The sequence below is a fragment of the Mastigoproctus giganteus genome, chromosome 5 (assembly GCF_048544385.1).
Source record: "Mastigoproctus giganteus isolate SK-2022 chromosome 5, ASM4854438v1, whole genome shotgun sequence".
In the NCBI taxonomy this organism is placed as follows: domain Eukaryota; kingdom Metazoa; phylum Arthropoda; class Arachnida; order Uropygi; family Thelyphonidae; genus Mastigoproctus; species Mastigoproctus giganteus.
The window spans coordinates 65,004,883-65,025,384 of record NC_143579.1 but is presented as its reverse complement, the minus strand read 5'-3'; the positions used below and the strand labels follow the sequence as shown (position 1 = coordinate 65,025,384).

At 34.9% G+C, this 20,502-nt stretch overlaps 1 protein-coding gene across 7 annotated transcripts in view; it reads left to right on the top strand.

Moving 5' to 3' along the window:
* The window catches only part of LOC150085455 (uncharacterized), a 1,845,429-nt gene that overhangs the window by 827,035 nt on the left and 997,892 nt on the right, over positions 1–20,502 (top strand). For all 7 annotated transcript variants that reach the window (XM_090374043.1, XM_090374041.1, XM_090374042.1 and 4 more), the window contains 2 exons: positions 4,383–4,466; positions 16,851–17,489. In XM_090374043.1, the coding sequence (XP_090230169.1) occupies positions 4,383–4,466; positions 16,851–17,489 (723 nt within the window). The remainder of the gene's footprint in view (positions 1–4,382; positions 4,467–16,850; positions 17,490–20,502) is intronic.

Below are 20,502 nucleotides of genomic sequence, written 5' to 3'. Positions count from 1 at the left end.
ACCAAATACGGAGGATGTGGAAAGGTCAGGGAATGACCACCGCATATCCCGGAGCAATATGGCCTTAGTTGCTAATGCTCCTAAAAACCAAATAACAACAACAACAAACTCCAGGTTAATATGGAAGAAAATTAGGCAGATTTCCACCACGTTTCCGACCATCCATTCCACAATTCTTTCGTGGAATGGGCAAGAACTGTCTATGCTCCTGAGAATATTGCAAATGCTTTGGGCACAACCTTTGCCCAAGTTTCAGTGGAATGAACTTGCTCTCTGGATTTCCAGAAAATTAAAACCACGATTGAACATCGATCCATCAGCTTTCGAACCTCTGTACTCCTTCCATATAACCAGCCTCTTCAATATTCTGAATTTCTACCTGCTATCAAAACAGCATGCAACAGTATTGCTAGGCAAGATGGAATATATATCATGTTACAACATATTGAAAAAAAAAAAAAAAATTACAAATACTACTGGTCTTGTATAACCGAAAACCTTTACCATTCCTCCTGGCATCATGCCACGGTTCTGGCCCTTTTGAAACCTGGAAAAGGTCCTACCAGTCCATACAGTTACAGACCAATTTCCCTCTCCAGTTGCTTTAGTAAGTTTCAGTAGAGCGTCTGTTTGTTATCGGAAATGATTGATGTCAGACCACTTCTGGATAGCTAAATTTTCTGGATAATCAAACGTAAGGTAAGATTAAATAAATTTAATCTTACCTTATGAATAAATTAAATTTTCAAGATTAATTAAATAAAAAAAATTTAAACCAACCTCATAAAACAGAAACATCCATCCAGACATTTTTATGATTTTTATACAAAACAGGAAAATTAGAAATGCTTTTAAATGCTCTCGGTTTTTTTGACTTGCTGATAATGATCACGAACAATCTGTGCATCTCAATAGCATTTGCACACATAGCAATTGTAACTCGCTCTTTTCTTATCTTAAAACCTGGTGTAGGCATTTCTCTTTTAGTGGCTAGGGTTTTTCTCTGTAATGCTTTCCATAATAAGCATATCTCGTCAACATTATTAATGTTTTCTTTCTTGTAATTTGCTATAACTGATGCAAAGTTATAAGGACACCACTGCCAATTCGTCTGCAGAAAGTTTGTCACCTTGAATATCTAGTTCATGTCTACTGAGTCTCAGTTTAAAGTTTTTCAGCCAACCTGTGCTTGCTCTTAAAATCTTCATTACCTCTTAATTTTCGATTAAAATCCAATGCTTTTTCACCCAAAATTGAGCCAGACACTGGTTCACCTAAACTTCCCTTCTGAAGAAACCACAAATAAAGTTCAAGTGGAATTTTCAGGTTTTGACATTTTATTTTTCCTGCTAGATCCTCCTTCGCTATCCACAATCAACACAAATTCTGTGGTAGCATTTGAATTTTTCTTTATATTGTAAATTGTTGAAGCCCCCACATTACTCTTTGGAGAGATTTCCTAAATTTTCACATTTTCTAATTCTAGTAATTTCCGTTTTTTGATTCAATGTTAAAACTACGCGTTTTCATTTTGTTTACATTTTACTGTAAAAATTAAAAAAAAAAAAAAAAAGGTAAATCGCACAGTTTCGAGCCGATATTTTTCTTACCGAATCTGGAGCTAAACTAATCTGAAATTCACTCATAGTTTCTGAGAAAACCCAATAGTCTCTGTAATATTTTTCTAAAGCACATTTCTGAAAGTCACCTAGAATTCTAGAGGTCACAACCATAAACAAATTGCAGTTTTCCCTTTTTTGGGCCTTTTGTTTGTACAATCTGTTATAAACGGGTAGTAAATTCAATCTTTCCCTTATGAGAATCAAAATTCAATTTGCGAACGTGATAACTGTAACTGCTGCTTACTGTACTACCTTTAATTAAAAAAAAAAAAAAAAAAAAGGAGAAAGATCAGCCTTTCGAATTATTCCAGATAACTGACATTCTACTGTACTTGAAAAAATAAACAATAATCAACTTGTTTGAATCATTGGAATGCAACATCTACTGAGTAATAATCAGCACTGCTTTCACCAGAACTGGTTCTCCTTAGATCTCATGTTCAAAGCCGAGTCTGCAATTTGTTATGGTTTTCATAGACATAATGAAAGCATTTGATACTACCTGGCATCGTGGCCTTCTCAGTGACCTTCATGCTCTTGGTCTATGAGGCAACCTGCCTATATTCATTAGGAACTTCCTCCAGAATTGTTTGCTCCAAGTTCGATATCTCAACTCACTTTCTGCGACATTTTTACAGGAAGAAGGAGTACCACAAGAGTCTGTACTGAGTGCAACCCTTTTTGCCATTAGAATCGATTCCATCACAAAAGAACTTCCAAATACTGTTCAGACCTACCTTTATGCTGATGATCTCTCTATTTCTTGCCATTCTCAGAACATGAGATCCATTGAATGGCAATTGCAGATATTCCTGAATAAAATCCAAAGGTGGGTAGTGTGCAGTGGCTATCGTCTGTCACAGCAGCAAACTGTTGCAATCCACTTTTGCAATCAATGTAAATTACATACAGATCCGGAAATTCAGGTGTCAAACTTTACCTTTCCAGTGACAAACAAAATCAGATTCTTGGATTAATCCTCGAGAGGAAGTTAAATTTCTTTGAGCACATTAAATGTGCATACTACCTGCCTCAAAAAGCTAAACATACTTAAAAGCTTTATCTGCCCTGTCTTGGGGAGCAGACCATACATCTTTGCTGTTCTTATATAGAGCATTGATCAGATCACGTTTGGATTATGGTGCTGCAATCTATTGCCCTTGGTGCTTTCAGGACATCTCCAACCCATAGTTTATATATTGAAGCTCATGAGCCCCCTATTTGTTTCTGCAGGAAAACACTACATCTTAAGTATGCAGCCCAAATACAAAGTTGTTGTCAGCATCCTATTGAGCCATACCTCTTTAATCCACCACTACAAAATCTCTATAGAAATAAACCTAGTAAAATAAGTCCAGCAGGCTACACCTTATTGAATTAACACAGAGTTGGAATGTTCCTATTTTCAACAAGTAATGAGAGTAATCTCAACTACCGTGGACTACCCCTCCTCAATTAAGCTGTGATGCTTATCTTCATAAATGGGGAAAGAAACATCTACCAAGACTCAATGTGAAACTACTCCATGCAAGCAATATTCAGAAATATGCGGAATTTTTGCCAATATACACCGATGATTCGAAATCACATTCAGTCATTAGAGCAGTGGCAGTATTTCCTTCTACCTGATTTCCGCTGCCCTTCCACCTGAGTATAGCAGCTTCTCAGCATAACTCCATGCAATAAAATTAGCTTTAGAAAACCTAAATCTCTACCCATCTGTAAAATACATAGTATACACGATTCTGTCAGCTCAATTTTTTTTCATATGTAACAGAAAACTTCATATATGACTGCACAATTACCCCCATGTGTTTTTCTTTCTCTACCACCCTGAGTGTAGTACCATACAGTTGATATGTTACTCTGGTAAATGGACACTCGCATACTCATAGCTACTTTACATTTGTCAATGTAAAGTAGCTATGAGTATGCGAGTGTTCATTTAATGGAGTGCTGGAAAAATCTTATTTGGTCCACAATTTTTCACAAGAATTTGAAATTAACTGCACATGAGCAAGAAATTGCATTACAAATTGTTTTTTTTAACAGTGATCTTTGTGTTGCAATTTACAACCGCTAATATTTGCTGATTTCTTATTATTTTATTATTTTTTTCCTTTTTTGTTAGGTTGGGCACTATTGGAGTTCAAATTTGGTGCAAATTATGGTTTTAACTGTATAAAAACTGTAACTGTGAAATTTATCCCCAACATAGTGATTTCATAATTTTGTAATGTGCCATAGGTACTTTACCTCTGAATTTGTAATAGCACTTAGTAAGAATATTTGGTCTTTCAATGACAAATCATTGTTTACATGTTTGTGTAAACAGTGACCTGTTTTATGCCATTACTGATAATTCAGAAACTGTACATAATGGTTTACTATTGCCTTCATGGTAAAATTTGAGAATTGCTATAATAGCATTGTTTAACTGTTATTAAAGTTATGAGTTACTAATAATTTGCATGTTATCTAGCAAAGCATAGTCCGATGATTTTATATTTCTTCAGTTTTATTCTGTTTAGAATTGATAAGCTTATACTTATAAGTTGATGCAAGCTATGTTATATATCTGGTTAAGAAATACTTTATCAAGTTTCTTGATTGTGATAATCATTCATCATTTTTTAGGCTGATTCCTACAAATTAATTGACACATGTTACTGAAATTTTTACATTTATTTTTGATTGTTACAACTTTCATGATTTCATGTTTTGTGCTTATGATATGGTAAAAATTCCTTTTTTTTTTAGTTGTTTGCCAGCGATGTCATAGCTCATCAAGCAGATCTTCGTTTCATCACAATGGCAGCTCAGAAGTTTCTTGATGAATCTAAGGTGAATTTTGTTTGTGCTTGCATATTATAAATTGTTTGGAAATTCTATATTTTTAGCAACATTTTTCTAAATGTGCCTGACAGTTTTCCCTCTAGTTTTTTTATTAGTAAATGAAATAAGCTTTTTTCTGATGATGTCATAGCTGTTGAAAAACTTGATCCCATAGGAATATTTTTAGATTGCATACACAATCTTTCTCTGTTTAAGAGCAGAAGCGTTTGATTTTCAGTCAAAGGCTATTGCATATACAGTTCCTTATACAGTACTGAAACGAATACTGGCTGCAATTTGTGAGAAGAAAACGACCATTGGACTTTGCTGGACAGAACTGTTACAAATACTGCTCATGGAGGGGTAGCCATACTCCTAGATTCAAGAGTACCTTGCAGACAAATTACTTTACAAACCACTGAAGCTATTGCGGTGCGTATAATGATTGGTATTACTGTGACACTTGTCTCTCTCCACCCAGTCAACCCTATACCATTCATGAACTTGAAGATCTTATTCTGCAGTTGCCAACCGCTATATGTTTATTGGGCGACTTCAATGGACACCATCCATTGTGGGGTTCTCCCAATGCAGATAGACGAGGACAACTCATTGAACTGTTCGCTGACAGACAAAACCTAACTATACTAAATACTGGCTCACCAACTTACATCCATCTCTCTACAGGTACAACCTCTGCGATAGATCTCTCCATTTACCCTCCACCCCTCTTTCCTAGTATTGAGTGGACGGCCCTTGACAATCCTCTCAGCAGTGATCACTTCCCAGTAATATGTAAAATTCAAACAGCACATTCCATAATTTCAGAACACCTCAGAAAATGGAAATTTTCCAAAGCAGAGTGGGCGAAGTTCACTTTACACGTGTCCTTTGATGACCAGATCATCGAAACCTCTCCAATTGACAAGTTACCGATCACATTACAAGGAAAATACTGGCTGCTGCATCTACTGCGATTCCACAATCAAAGTCAACCATCCATAGCACCATAAATTAGGTTGAATGAAGAGTGTAAGTGAGCAAAAAAATAAAAAAACCAAGCGTGGAATTTGTTTCGCAAGCATCCTACCACAGTCAGTCAATCTTATAAACTACAAAAGATTTAGAGCCAAGACCTGTCACATTAGGAAGAAAGCTAAAAGAGACTCTTGGATTCAATTTGCAAGCTCGATTAATAAAAATACTTTCACAAGAATAATATGGAGAAAAATAAAACAGCTAAATGGCAAATTTCCCCAATTATCCTCCCCACTTCTCAACTGGAATGGGCAGGAGCTTTCTACTCCCACAGAGATAGCGAATACCTTAGGGACTGTATACTTTGCTAATGTGCATAGTGCAACTCTCCTCTTACAATGAAAAAAAAAAAAATTCTTGTTGAGTGTATTTTGTACACCACTGCCTGCTGTCTCATTTAGCTTTTTTCCAAATCTTTAAGAACCCCTGACGCTCTACCACATCATAGATAACTATGCTAATGTGCTGAAACTTTTCCACTTTATTAAACAGAAAAAATTATATCACCGTGTTTGACTGATGTCATAACAGTCGCTATGTATGTTTAACATTCATAATGTTGATTAGTGTAATATGGCCTAAGTCGCCCTTGCACCAAAAAACAACCATCTCACTGAACAGAAATCCACTACCACTCATTTCTGCAAACTTCGGTCACTTCGTCCTGATCCAGAGCTAAAGATAAATAACGTACCAGTTCCTCTTGCTCACAGTGTCCGTTTTCTTGTCCTGATACTAGATAGGAAACTGAACTTTCAAGCACATGTGGCCTATCTTCGAATTATCTGTTTGAAGAAGTTGAATATTCTCTGGTGTGTGTCATCCATGTTATGGGGCGCTGATCGACATACCCTTATCCATCTTTATAGAGCTCTTATCGGCACCTCCATAGTTCGGTGGGAAGGAGCAGCAGTGCGTAGCACATGCTTCTTGATTAGACCTTGGTTCGAGCCCGTCACCACCAAATACGGAAGATGCGGAAAGGTCAGGGAATGACCACCGCATATCTCGGAGCAATATGGCCTTAGTTGCTAATGCTTCTAAAAACCGAATAATAACAACAACAACAACAGAGCTCTTATCAGGTCTCGCTTGGACTATGGTTCACCAATGTATGACTGCGAGAAAAATTACTTTAGAGTGATTAATCACCAACCAGCACAGAGCTCTGAGAGTTGTTCTAGGGGTTTTCAGAACCTCCCCAGTTCAGAGTCTTTACATCGAAGATCGTGAACCTCCCTTACATTTCACAGAAAAACATTACTTCTGCTGTATGGCTCAAAAAATTCAGTCTTCTCTCTCACCCTAGTTGGAGATATCTATACAAGGCCGAATGGGAGTCATTTTACAATAGTAAACCAAATGAAAACTGACCTGCTCCACTTAGATTTAAGGAACTTACTCAATCATGGAATATAGAAATTGTTAATATTTTTCTTGAGATGACGTCACCAGATCCACCCTGAACAAATATCTGTGCAATATATGATGACTAATTTCAACAGTGCGGAAAGAACACCTTATCTCCAACAATATCGCACAGTTACATGCAGCTTACTCTCTTTGTTATTCACAGACCTGTGAAATCTATACAGATGGATCAAAAACTGAGACTCAAATAGGTCTCAGTTTTTGATCCAGCTGTGGTAATATTCCCATCATTCACCACTTCTGTCTCGTTACCAGTAGAATACAGTATCTTCACTGCTGAGCTTTATGCTATAAACTTAGCTCTGGATCACCTTATTGAACATCTAATTCCATCTGCTTTAACTACACTGACTCACCCAATGCTGTCTTTGCTATAAGTCTTTGCCATTTCCACTTGCAGTCGGCCAAACCCCATGTACTTTTTCTGACAGAATCTCAGTTATCGGTTGATTCATCTACTGCTCATCTCAGATGCCCAAATTATTCGCTGTATGAATCCTTTCGCCTCAAAGGTGGTACTTGTGCATATGTCCGTTCTGATATTCCCTGTCAGAGACTTCGCAATTTGGAATCTCCTCTCTTTGATCTTCTCTGGCTTAAAATCTCTCTACCTCATTGTGTCAAATTCATCTGTTGTCTCTACCGTTCTCCCAACTCCACTAATCACTTGGAGCTCTTTGACTTCCTCTCTTTGCAACTTGACTTTCTCCAGTCCAACTTTCCTAACAGCAAAGTAATTTTCCTTGGTGATTTTAATGTTCACAACTCCAGCTGGCTTCCGTTTTCTAGTCACACCGACCCAGCAGGTCGAGATGCTGAGGCTTTTGCAATTACTAATGACCTAGCACAGATTGTTCATTTACCTACAAGAATACCGGACAATCCTAATCATACAGCCAATACGCTTGATCTTTTTCTCACAAACAACCCTTCTAAGTACACGGTCAAAGTGAGAGGTCCTTTAGGCACTTCAGATCACAACTTGGTGATTGTCTCTTCTCCAATGGAACCTTTATCTCATGGCTATTCCCAACCATGTGTTGTTTGGCATTACAAGAATGCAAAATGGGATGACCTGCGAGACTTCTTTTCTTCTTTTCCTTGGTCGGATTACTGTTTCAAAACTTCTGATGTCAACGTTTGCTCAGATCGTGTCAGTGAAATTATTCTTGCAGGAATGGAATCCTTTATCCCACACTCCACTTTAAAATCTCGTCCTTTATCTAAACCTTGGTTTTCCAATAAATGTGCTAAGGCTGTCCAAGAGAAGAATGTTGCATATCGTAATTGGCTTGTTTCTAATTCTTCAGTTTCATTTTCTGCCTACACCAAAGCTCGCAACAGTTGTAAAGCAGTTATTAACCAGTCCAAACTAGAGTTTGAACAGGCTAAGAGTAGAAAACTTGCTTCTTGCCCTAATGGTAGCCGAGCATTCTGGACTCTTGCCAAAGCTATTGGCCGCAACTTTTGCCCATCTTTACTCCCACCTCTGTCCAAACCAGATGGTTCTGTTGCCACTTCAGCCAAGGATAAAGCTGACCTTCTAGCATCCCATTTTTCTTCCAGCTCATGTATTAATGATCTTGGTAAAACACCTCCCACCATTCCCAACACGCTCCATTCAATGCCTCCTGTGGTCTTCCGTCAAAAGGATATCAGAAGGATTTTGATGAATCTTGATGCTAAGAAAGCTCCAGGTCCTGATGGTATTTCTCCACTTGTTCTCAAAATCTGTGCTCCTGAACTTACTCCTATTCTTTGCCGCCTTTTTTCACTTTCTTATTCCAAAGGTGTTTTTCCTTCTGCTTGGAAATTTGCTCATATCCAGCCAGTTCCTAAAAAGGGTGACAAATCCCTCCCATCCAATTATCGTCCCATTGCAATTACTTCTACTCTTTCTAAAGTAATGGAGAAATCAATTAACCGCCAACTCTTAAACTACCTAGAAACCTTCAGTCTGATCAACGATCACCAGTATGGATTCCATCAGTGTCGATCCACTGGAGATATTCTGGCTTATGTTACCCATTTATGGACTAATTCAGTGGAAAGGTTCGGTGAAACACAAGTAGTTGCTCTTGACATCTCAAAGGCTTTTGATCGTGTTTGGCATAAAGGTCTTCTAAACAAGCTTCCATCTTATGGTTTGCCAACTGTTTTTAGTAATTGGTTATCCAGTTTTCTCTCTGATCGCTCACTGAGGGTGATGGTAGATGGCTCTCTGTCTTCTAACTTCTCTACTAATGCCGGTGTCCCCCAAGGTTCAGTTCTTTCCCCCACTCTTTTCCTCTTGTATATCAATGACCTTCTTCCATTGACTGGAAATCCTATCCATAGTTTTGCTGATGATAGCACATTGCATTCAACTTTCCATTTTGAGAAACCTTGTCCTGCTCAATCAGCTTCAACTTCTCGAAAATCTGCTACCAATTCCTTAAATGCCGATCTTCAGGTAATTCTCCAGTGGGGCAAAGACAACTTAGTTGATTTCAACCCTTCTAAAACTCAGTCTTGTCTTATATCTCGCAAAAAGGATTCTTCTACTCCTATGCTTATCTTTAGTGACACTCCGATTTCTAGGCAAAATGATATATCTCTCTTTTGGGGATTACCCTGACTTCTAATCTCTCTTGGCACAAGCACATTACAAATATTGCTTCCTCTGCATCTAAAAAACGTGGTTTTCTCTTTCGCTCTCGGCGTTACTTTTCTTCCAAACAGCTGCTCACTCTGTATAAATCGCAAATTTGCCCTGCCATGGAATATTGTTCCCATATCTGGGGTGGTGCCCCCAAAACCTCTCTCCGGCTTCTTGATTCCATTCAGAAGAGGGCAGTTAGGTTAATTAATGATTCATCTCTAACAGAGTCTCTCCGCCCGCTTTCTCATAGACGCACTGTTTCTACTGCATGCCTCTTCTACAGATACTTCCATGGGCACTGTTCTTCTGAATTGGCTTCTATAATTCCTGCTCTCTCTTTCAAAACAGTCCGAACACGTGCCGCCACCAGCCAACATCCATTTACTGCCCAACTTCAAACCCACAGAACCAACTTTTCATCTTCCTCATTTATTCATTCAACTGCCGTGTTCTGGAACAACCTTCCTTCATACGTATTTCCTGAAAATTACAATCTACAGAAGTTCAAGTCCAATGTCAACAAATATCTTCTTTCGTCTTCTTAACCTCAAACCCAAGCACGGTACTAAGTACTATAGGTCCTAATACCTCTCGTGTTTGGGGTTCACATAAAAAAAAAAAAAAAAAAAAAATAGTAATACTAACTCCTCTCATCCTGTAATAAAAGACATCCATTCTAAATTACAAAAGTGCGACATTCTGCTTGATACCAGGGCATTCTGAGATAGCAGATCTTGCAGCCAAACAACTAGATACTTCTATTTTACAGACTTTTTAAGTTCGATATACCGATCAAACCCATCATCCTTAAAGCATGTTACAATAGCTGGTCAGTAATCTGGAGAGGTTATCCAGGAAACAAACTTTACCGAATAAAGCCAGGACCAAAGCTGTGGCTGTCCAGTTTCCAAAAAAGCAGACGAGATGAAGTAATTCTAGGAAGGCTAAGAATTGGGCATACAGTAAACCCTCGATTTAATGGACTAATAGAGAAGAAGGGTTGTCTGTTGATGCCGAAAGTCCATTAAATCGAATGTAACCTGTGGAGAGGATTTTTTATTGTTCTTAATGTAAAAAAAAAAAAAAACTTTAATACAGTTTACAGTAATGTACAATAAAAATACATAATTTGATTTATGAATTATAAGAAAAAAATTATTAAATTATAATAAGAAATATTTGGTTTACGGATATCAGAAATAGTTTTTTTTTTACGATGTAAATATAGGAACACGTGCTACTGAAGACGCCTTGTTCTAATTTCTAAGCCACCTTTAAGTTCACATGATTTCTTTTAACTTCTCTATCACTTGATGCCATTTTAAATGAGGATTGCAAAATCATTTAATAAATAAAGTCACAATTCAGAAATCACAGAAACGCTCTGTATACAACCTATCCGCACGATAGCTTGGGCAGACTGAGACTGAAACAAAGTGAGTCAGTAGACCTGCAGTTTTTAGTGTCCCGAGTCACGTTCAGCTTGCAAGTCACCACCTGCTCTTATCTATAATCTGGGAAAAGAGATATTTGAGCACGTTTTCCGAAAGAATAAAAAACAATTTCCTGAATTTCATTATAAAAATAAAAGTAGGTAATTATTATTAATTTTAAATAACACTGATGTTTTGCATAACCTAAAAAAAAAATAATATGGTCGAGATTAATATGTACATTACTGTATTATTATTTGTCTGGTCCATGAAATCCGTTATATCAGGGTCCTTTAAATAGAGGGTTTACTGTACTTGCCTCATCCACCTTTATCTATTAACATTAACAGCACTCCTCAATGAACATCGTGTCATGTGCAACTGACTATTCATCATTTATTAGTGGACTGAACACGCCTTCTGAATATCTGCTCAAACAGCTTTAAATCATGTGCTAATGCACAGTCTTCACTAACATTATTGCACATTCTTTGAGATGACACTAATAAGAAAGAACTGTTTGTCTTCCTAAATAACAGGAATATACCATAAAATATAACAGGTATTGCAATAACATTAGCATTTCCTGTTAACCATTAGAAAGCTATGATATGGCCGTAGCAGCCTATGTGTCATTAAATCTGAACACAACAACATTCAACACACACACACACATACACACACACACAGTGCCCTCTCATAGGCTTTCATCATTTTCATTTGATGGGCTTTGAAGCTGCTCAGTTACCTGCAGTCAGCTAGAACAGAAAAAAGAATGTGTTGTTATAAACTTTTTCAATTATTTTACAATATTCAATAAACTTCATTAAATTATATGCCATCATTTAGAGGTTATATTTATTCCGAATGTTATATTTATTGCAAAAGTTTCATGTGGACACCTTTTATATTATTACAGTTTTGCCATGCTTCACTCAGATTGAAACTGGCTGCAGAACCACTGTATACAGTCATGGCAGACAGTCTTGTAAAATGGCTTGACCTGTATACCATAGTAAATTATTAATTGCCCTGTCTATATATATATTATATATAAATAGAATATTATTAGAAAAAGTAAATCAATCCAATAATAATACCATCAGGGACCTAAGAAAACGCAAAAAAAAAAAAAAAAAAAAAAAAATTTATCGCTTTTTACCAATAATCTAGATGACTTCAACTGGGGCCAACCACCCAGAATGAAGGCAAAAAACGACAAGAGGTTCTCTGTTTCTGTGATGATCAATATATGCTAAGTAATTTAAATCTAAACCAAATATAAACCAGTATAGGTCAAATATAAATCGAATATAAATAAATCGAATGATGTTAAAAGTTAAGAAAAATTTTGAAATATTAGAATCAAAGGTAAGAAATATAAGTAAAATATAAATGTAAGCATATATTAATCATCGTTGACCCGACAGAGAACGTAATTTAATGATTAAAATAAGATTATTTGTGTATGTGTCAATGTATTAACATGGTTAGGATTACTATCCAGGGCAACAATAGTATCCTCGGTCACTTTTATCCTACTCTGCCGATGTAGTATATTATTATTATTATTATATTTAAGTGACATAATAAGCGCAAAGTTAAAATAAAATAAAAGCAAAGTTAATATAAAATAAAATATAAAATAAAATCAAGATGTGCAATCATAAATCCATGAAGGTAAAATTAAGAAAGATCAATGCAGTTAAGAAAATAGAAAAAGAAAAAGAATATAATAGAAAAAGCAATCTTAGGTAGTGTATACTTAACCTAAGCAAAGCTTTTGTATATAATTATAATTATATTAGTGATAAAAAAGGAAAGAAAGAAGACAATAACTAATATTTATGGGTCAATGCAGTTGCAAGCAATCATGCAATATACCCATAATGTCTATAGAATATTATTAGAAAAAGTAAATCAATCCAATAATAATACCATCAGGGACCTAAGAAAACGCAAAAAAAAAAAAAAAAAAAAAAAAAAAAAATATCGCTTTTTACTGACAATCTAGATGACTTCAACTGGGGCCAACCACCCAGAATGAAGGCAAAAAGCGACAAGAGGTTCTCTGTTTCTGTGATGATCAATATATATATATATATATATATATATATATATATATAGACAGTGCAGGTGAAGATACAGACATGTTAATTTTTAAATTGTGTATTAGGCATAATGTAGTTATGTAAAGGTCAGATATCAGAAGGTGCAACCTTAGTTTTGTGTTCCACCATTTTATATCAGACCATAGTGTAATGTTGACCTGTGCAGTTGTGGATTGCTACAATTGAATTATTGATGAAGGCAGATTCCAAATGGAAACTCAACGAAGGTTTAGTCATCAGTTTCAAACTAGTGCCACCCTCTATCATTCCACAGCAATTTGGAATATACAGAATGAAATACAGAAAAAAACCTATAACAAATAAACAATTTGGCATGCAATCAAAAGAACTAATTCCAAAATGAGTTGCCAGCAAATTACAGTCACGGGGCAAAACACAGGCATCCAATTACACTTGCAGAAGCATAAGGAAGTTAATGATGAAATGAATTGTAATCCATGCAGATCAATTACATTGTGTGCTGCTGCAGTTAACATTTTAAATAGAAGTGGTAGAAGAACATTACACCAAAGTAATTTCTATCCATAATAACTTTATTATGAAAGAATTGTAAATTTAATAACTGCATTGCATACTATTCTCTGGACAACTTTTGGAGCTGAAAAACCGATATTGAAACATCCTAAGCAAACTAATAAAAATGTCCATTGAGACCAATTTTCATTTTTCTGGGTTTGTAAATAAACTTAACTTATTTATGGGCACAAGAAAATCTATATGAAATGTATTGTAGTTCTCTTCATTCAGCTAAATTTGCCATATGGTATGGGATTTCATATTTTGGTGTGTTCAGACCTTACTTTTTATTTTTTTATTTTATTTAAATAAGAGGTTGTAAATTTGGAAAGTTAACAGGTATACCAACTCTTTGGATTTAAAAAAAGTGAAATAGATAGTCTATCTTTTTATTTGTTTTGATCTCCTTCTGTTTCTCCATCATAAGTTTTTCTTCATCTTTTTCACAAAATAAAATAATAAAACTAAGGCTTTGCTGTTAACTTTTGAACTTCTTTTTAAATTCTGCAAATTTCTGTTTAATTTCATTAATTTCACATTCAGGTCTGTGATAATCCATATTGCATAAAATGTGCAAAATGCACAAAACAATGTTTTTTTTTTTCATGTGCTACCTATAGTGTGTGTGTGTGTGTGTGTGTGTGTGTGTGTGTGTGTGTGTGTGTGTGTGTGTGTGTGTGTGTGTGTGTGTAATAAGTAGGTGAATAAATAAATAAAGGTAAGAGAATTGATAAAAGTAGTATAAGTAAGAAAAGTAGTATAGGAAAGAAAAGTTGACAGTGAAAGAAAGATAGATTATAGAAGTATGTAGAGAAAAAAACTGTGCAAGAAGAAAAATTAGGACAAAATTTTTTATACATATAAAGAAATAAGCCCATAATATGCATTAGATATACACTACATAATTTTAAAAGATTATATTGTTGTATATCGCATGATTCTGGTGTCGTTTTCAAGTGTCAACCACCAGAATTGCCCTACAAGACAACAGTATAGTGTCCTCTGTTTCTAACGTAACATACATGCCATGACAAAATAGGATTATATCAAAAAATACTAAAAAGTAGTAAAATAAAAATTATAATTATAAAAATGTAGAGTAAAAATTTTTAAGGTTATCAGTGAGGATATAAAGACAGCTGGCATGTAATTTAAAGTTGACACTTGAAAATGACACCAGGATCATATATGACAATATGATGATGATATATGACAATATAATCTTTTATAGTCATATATATATATATATATTTGTGTATATATATATATATATATATATATATATATATATATATATATATATATATTATAGATATATATATTATATCTAATATATAGGAAAGGAATATTACTGGTAATATAGGAATATTACTTTATATGCATAATAATTTTTTCTTCATATTTCTTCTTGCACAGGGTTTTTTTTTTTTTTACGTACTTCTGTAATCTCTCTTTCCTTCACTCTGAATTTTTCTTTCCTATATTACTTTTTTTTTACTTATATGTAAGCTCTTACCTTTATTTATCCACCTACTTATACTATTATGGCATTGAGGTCCTCTCTGGCTATCAGTAATCTTGGTCCATAAACAATTTCCTTTTTCATTCTCCTTCTTTCCAATTAAACTTTACAATATATATATATATATATATATATATATATGTATATAAAAACTAAATATATATGAAATTAAAAGACATATTAAAGAATTGTAATATGGTTTATGGACTAGGGATATTGCATTTTTTAGCAGAAAAGACCCAATGACTATAATGGATATATAAAAGTTAATTGAGAGGATTGGGGATGAGAATAGAAAATGAACTGCAATTGGAACTATGGGGAAAACAGGAAAATTATGAGATGATAATAAAGTGCTTATTATTGAATAACTTAATTTCAATGTCGTCGTCAGGGGTCAACAATTGAAATCACAAAAAATGGTAAGAAGTGGGCCTCGGTTTCTGACATGAAATATACGCTCAGAATATACAGTGGTGTTGGTATGGAAATTTTGAAAATAGCGGGAAATGAATTTAGGCCTAAGAGTCAAGATAATGCACAGTAATGGTGATGCGGGAAGGTCGGGAATGACCACCGCATATCCCCGGAGCAATATGGCCTTAGTTGCTAATGCTCCTAAAAAAACCCAAATAACAAATAACCTTCTGTACTAATAAACAGTACTGTGGCTATGTATTTATATAAAATGTGTGTGGTGTCTGTGAAATTTGCTTTCAAGTCAAAAGTCTGGATTTTAAAAAATCTCTTGCTTTCTGTTTTCTTTTTCGAAAAAAAAAAAAAAAAAAAAAAAAAAATTTACTACTATATATCCAAATTTTCAAAAGTTGAAATGTAGCAGCTATGAAATGATCAAAATGAGAATGTAGGCTAGTATATTTATAATATTTTATAGACTTTAAGGATATTATGTTAAAGGGATGTGGTTTTTGTCAATATAGTGAACAACACATAAAAATATAAAATATGCCAAATCATTTTCCACATACTGTGGAATATTACCTAAACAAAGCCTATATGCAGAAGCCTGTGAGCAGCTGCTAAATCTTCAGGGAAAAATTCTTTTATTAATCTCTGCCTTTGGCAATACCCTTTCAGCCCACAGTGGGATAACCTATACAGGAACAAAAACCTGAAATAAATAAAGCTTGCATGCAGCTACAAGAACTACATCCAAAATGGAGTCCAAGCTTTGACAAGATCTCATGATGATAATAGTCTTTTACAATATATTGTAATAGTTACTTTTGGCATTGTGAGATGATTCCAAAACAGATACTACAGTGGCTGCTTCATGAAATTTTGTTCTTCCAAACCTGGTATCTTTTTATTGCTCCCAAATGATTGGAGCAAGATACTCAGCTGAGTTATATATATATATCATGCCAGTAGCCTTGATCTGCAGTGAGAAATCTGTCACACAGAAATCTAACAGTCTTCTGTTTGAGTTTTATAGAAATATTTTCATGGGCACTGTAAATTTAGTTACACTTCTTAATGAACATGTAACGGTCTTTTTTTTTTTTTCCCTTTTGTCAAGCAACATTTTCTGTTAATATTAAGAGTTTTCTCTAATGTTATATTAATATATAATTTATCAGTTACCATTTTTTTTTTTTTTTTTTTTTTTTTTTTTTTTAATAATAATAGAGTTCAAATTGTGAAATTTATCTTTTTTAGGAATATCTGAGAGTGCTGAACACATTTAGAACCAGCCTTCCACGTCGATTGCCTCATGTGGAACCTACAGATAGTGAAGTGAAATCAGAAGTTCAAGAAGTGACTACCATTTATCAAAATTTATTAAATAGGGTTAACAGATTAGGAGATCGTTTTACAAATCTTGTTGGACGACATCAGTATTATGTGGAATCTGTTGATAAAGCTAGAATATGGCTTAATGAAATTGAGAAAAGTTCAAGGAAAGTATTTGAGGAACCTGTAGCAGCTGAACCTCGAGCTGTTCAAGATCAGTTGGATAAAGTTAAAACTTTGAATATGGAAGTTGTTGGACAGGGACGATTAATTCAACATGCCCATCTATCAGCTGATACTCTTTTTGACAGTTTAGATGGTATAGCTCTTAGTCCATCAGAGCAAAATGTAATTGAAGGTACAATCAAGCATTTGGAAGATGAATACACTCAACTTACTGTCAACATTGCTGAAAAAAGCAATGAATTGCAAACGGCTCTAGTTCATTCTCAGGATATACAAGATGGATTGGATAGATTATTAAAATGGCTTGATGAGACTGAAACTGTTCTTCAGAACCAATGCAAGCCAATTAGTGTCATTCAGGAAAAGCTAGATGAGCAGGTGAGATTCCTAAATGTAAAATTTATTTAATAGTTATAAATATGAGTGGAATTTATGAAATATTGCTTGAAAACATACATTAATGTACTTTCAACAGGTTGGTGCACCTCTATGTTTTCACTCTGATAACCATACTTATTTGAATAGTGGATTTCCTGATCAATGGGAATATGCTTTTGAATACTTGTGAAGCTCTCTAGACCTCACCCTCTTTTTTTTTTTTTGCATGGAGATATTAGAAAGATTGTTTGTGGTTTGTGAGTGTACACCACAAACAATGCAGTATTTCTAGGTGATAATACAATAGTAAGTGTGCACCATAATGTTGTCCATTTATGCGTGTTAGTTGGTGGTGGGGGACATTTTGGTACAAAACAATTTTTTTTTAACCCCCAAATCAATAGGATATAATTTCACTATGTTCATGTTTTATTATACTCTTACTAATGTATATGCATGTATACAAAATATTTGAAATAACAGTATTTCACTAGAATTTATGTGAAAACAGTTCTCTGATTCAATTACAAATAATAATATGTAATTGTCCTCTTATGGCTCAAACAGCCAACAACCAGACTATCCTTACTGGGTTGTTGTCAATATGCTGTTGTTGAGAATTTTCTCAACAATTGTAAAAGATGCCTTGGTTTGGCCATTGGATTATAATTACACTTTTGTGACAGTCATTCTAACAATGAAAATTTTTTAATTGTTGACTTGTCAAATGCATAAGCAATTTTAAGGTATCTGCTATAATAACAATAAAGTATGGCCTTATTATTATTTTTATTATTATTATTATTATTATTACAGAGTACCCTTTTATTTAAATAGTGGTTGACTTAAACATTAAATTAATGGATGTATCAGGTACTAATTTAAATTGACATGAACATAATATTTTATCTTCATGAATTAAAAGTTATTTTTATGAAAAGTTTCATGATAATAAAATTAGTTTTAAAAATAACAAACTTGTACCAAGTCACATTTTTGGCTATCCTGGATGGTTTGATTTGCAGCAAATAATATGATTCAGTGAAACAGTGAAGCTAAAATACCTTTAAGTATTTTGTAATGCTAACATGTTGGCATAGGTATGTCTGAAATTAAAACATTTAAAAAGACTAACCTCAAAGTTAGCAACCTTTGGCCCAGATAATTTGGGTGTGGAGAATAATAAACTAACATTTGAGGAAAGGAAATGTATTCTTAAATGGTAATGGAAGTTTAAAAATATTAAAAAGGTTCAACACGTTTGATAATGTCAATATTGGACAAAGGTGCTAGTGCATCTAACATCTGTGATGACCTTGAAGAACATTTTTCTTAACTTTAATAAGGAAATTTGTCTGAGGAAAATAATTTTAAGATGTAGCAAACACATTCATGCAATTAGAAGTGTATGTGATCAGTCACCAAAGATGTCAGCAAGTCAGAATTCCTAAAAGCTATATTGGAATTAATCAAGTATTATGAGAATTTCAAAGGATATAAATTTTAGAACTTGCATACTTCAGCTGTTTTGTGCAATTCAGGAAGGCCTTCCTTCATCAATGAGCATAATTTTGTGAGTGATACTGTAAGATTAATTGTATGATCAGACAAAGCTACATTCAGCTTAAATGTTTATTTGAATCACTAGAGTTATGTTTTCTCAGACAGAAACAGTTGGCCCCGGGTGCCAAGCATATTTCGAGGCCAAGCGATATTTGTGCGATTCATAAAGTGCTCTTCAAAGGCGATTAAAGTTATTTTTAAGTTCTTACATTACTCTAAAGTCTTATTTTTAAAACCATTCTATAATTGAAAAGCCACAAGTTAGAACACAGAAAGGAAACCCACCTTTCTTTCTTTACCCATATTTCTAGGTCTCCAACCAACTAACTCTTTAACCACTTGGCCTCCTAGCGGCACTGCTCCTGCCTCCCCATGGTGGGGCCGAAAGCCTTGGCAGATAAGTCCTCTTGCCAAGGGGTGAAAGGAACAAACATGGCAAACACAGAACATCAGGATATTGAGAACGATAATCCAAAGAGACAAAAGACTGATCGGATGGAGCAACCTTGCCCATTGTTCTTAATCATCCACTCACTTACTATTCAGCCCATGAATATATTGTCTCCCTTTGCCATACAAAAACATCTGGAGGGTATTGCAGGATCTCCCAATACAGTGAAGAGACTTCAATCAAGAGACTTACTAGTAGAAACCATGAACCACAGCCATTCTGAGAAGCTGTTACAACTTACAAGCTTTGCTGGCATTCCAGTTAAAATATCTCCTCACACAACCCTAAATTCATCTAAGGGTGTGTGATCTTCAGTTTGGACCTATTTAACATCACCGAGGAAGAAATAACTTAAGAGCTGCAGGGACAACACGTAATTGAAGCAAGACGAATAATGATTAAAAAAGATAATCATCTTACACCTACCAGAAATATTATTCTCCTTCAATACACCCAACTTACCCTCCTCTGTAAAAGTAGGTTATTACTTTGCCGCATCCGCCCTTACATTCCAAACCCTTTAAGATGTTATAAATGCCAAAAGTATGGCCACTCACAAACTGTATGCAGAGGAGTTCCTGTCTGCACCAATTGTGGATCCTCAGATCACATTTGGTGCAGACAAAGTAACTGTACAGCTACAGAAATGAACTGCCCAAATTGCAAAGGTGACCATCCTGCAATTAAATACCAAGAAGCGAGAAAAGTAGTTGCACCTATTATAACCAAAAATATGACCTATGCCAATGCTTTTTTTTTTTTTTTTTTCTTTGTTAGTTGTTGGTGCATCGGCTTCTGTGGCCATAATGCACCTCCCAAGGTTTTTGCACTATCCTGATCCAAGCCCGAGGTGGGATTCGAACCCACGACCTTCGGGTTGCCAGGCAAGCACTTTACCCACCCGGCTAGCCTGGTCGCATCAATGCTGTAAAAAAGTATCAAACAGTCTTCACTCAAACTGATGTAACAGTTCCCACTGTTACATCAGTTTGGGTGGAT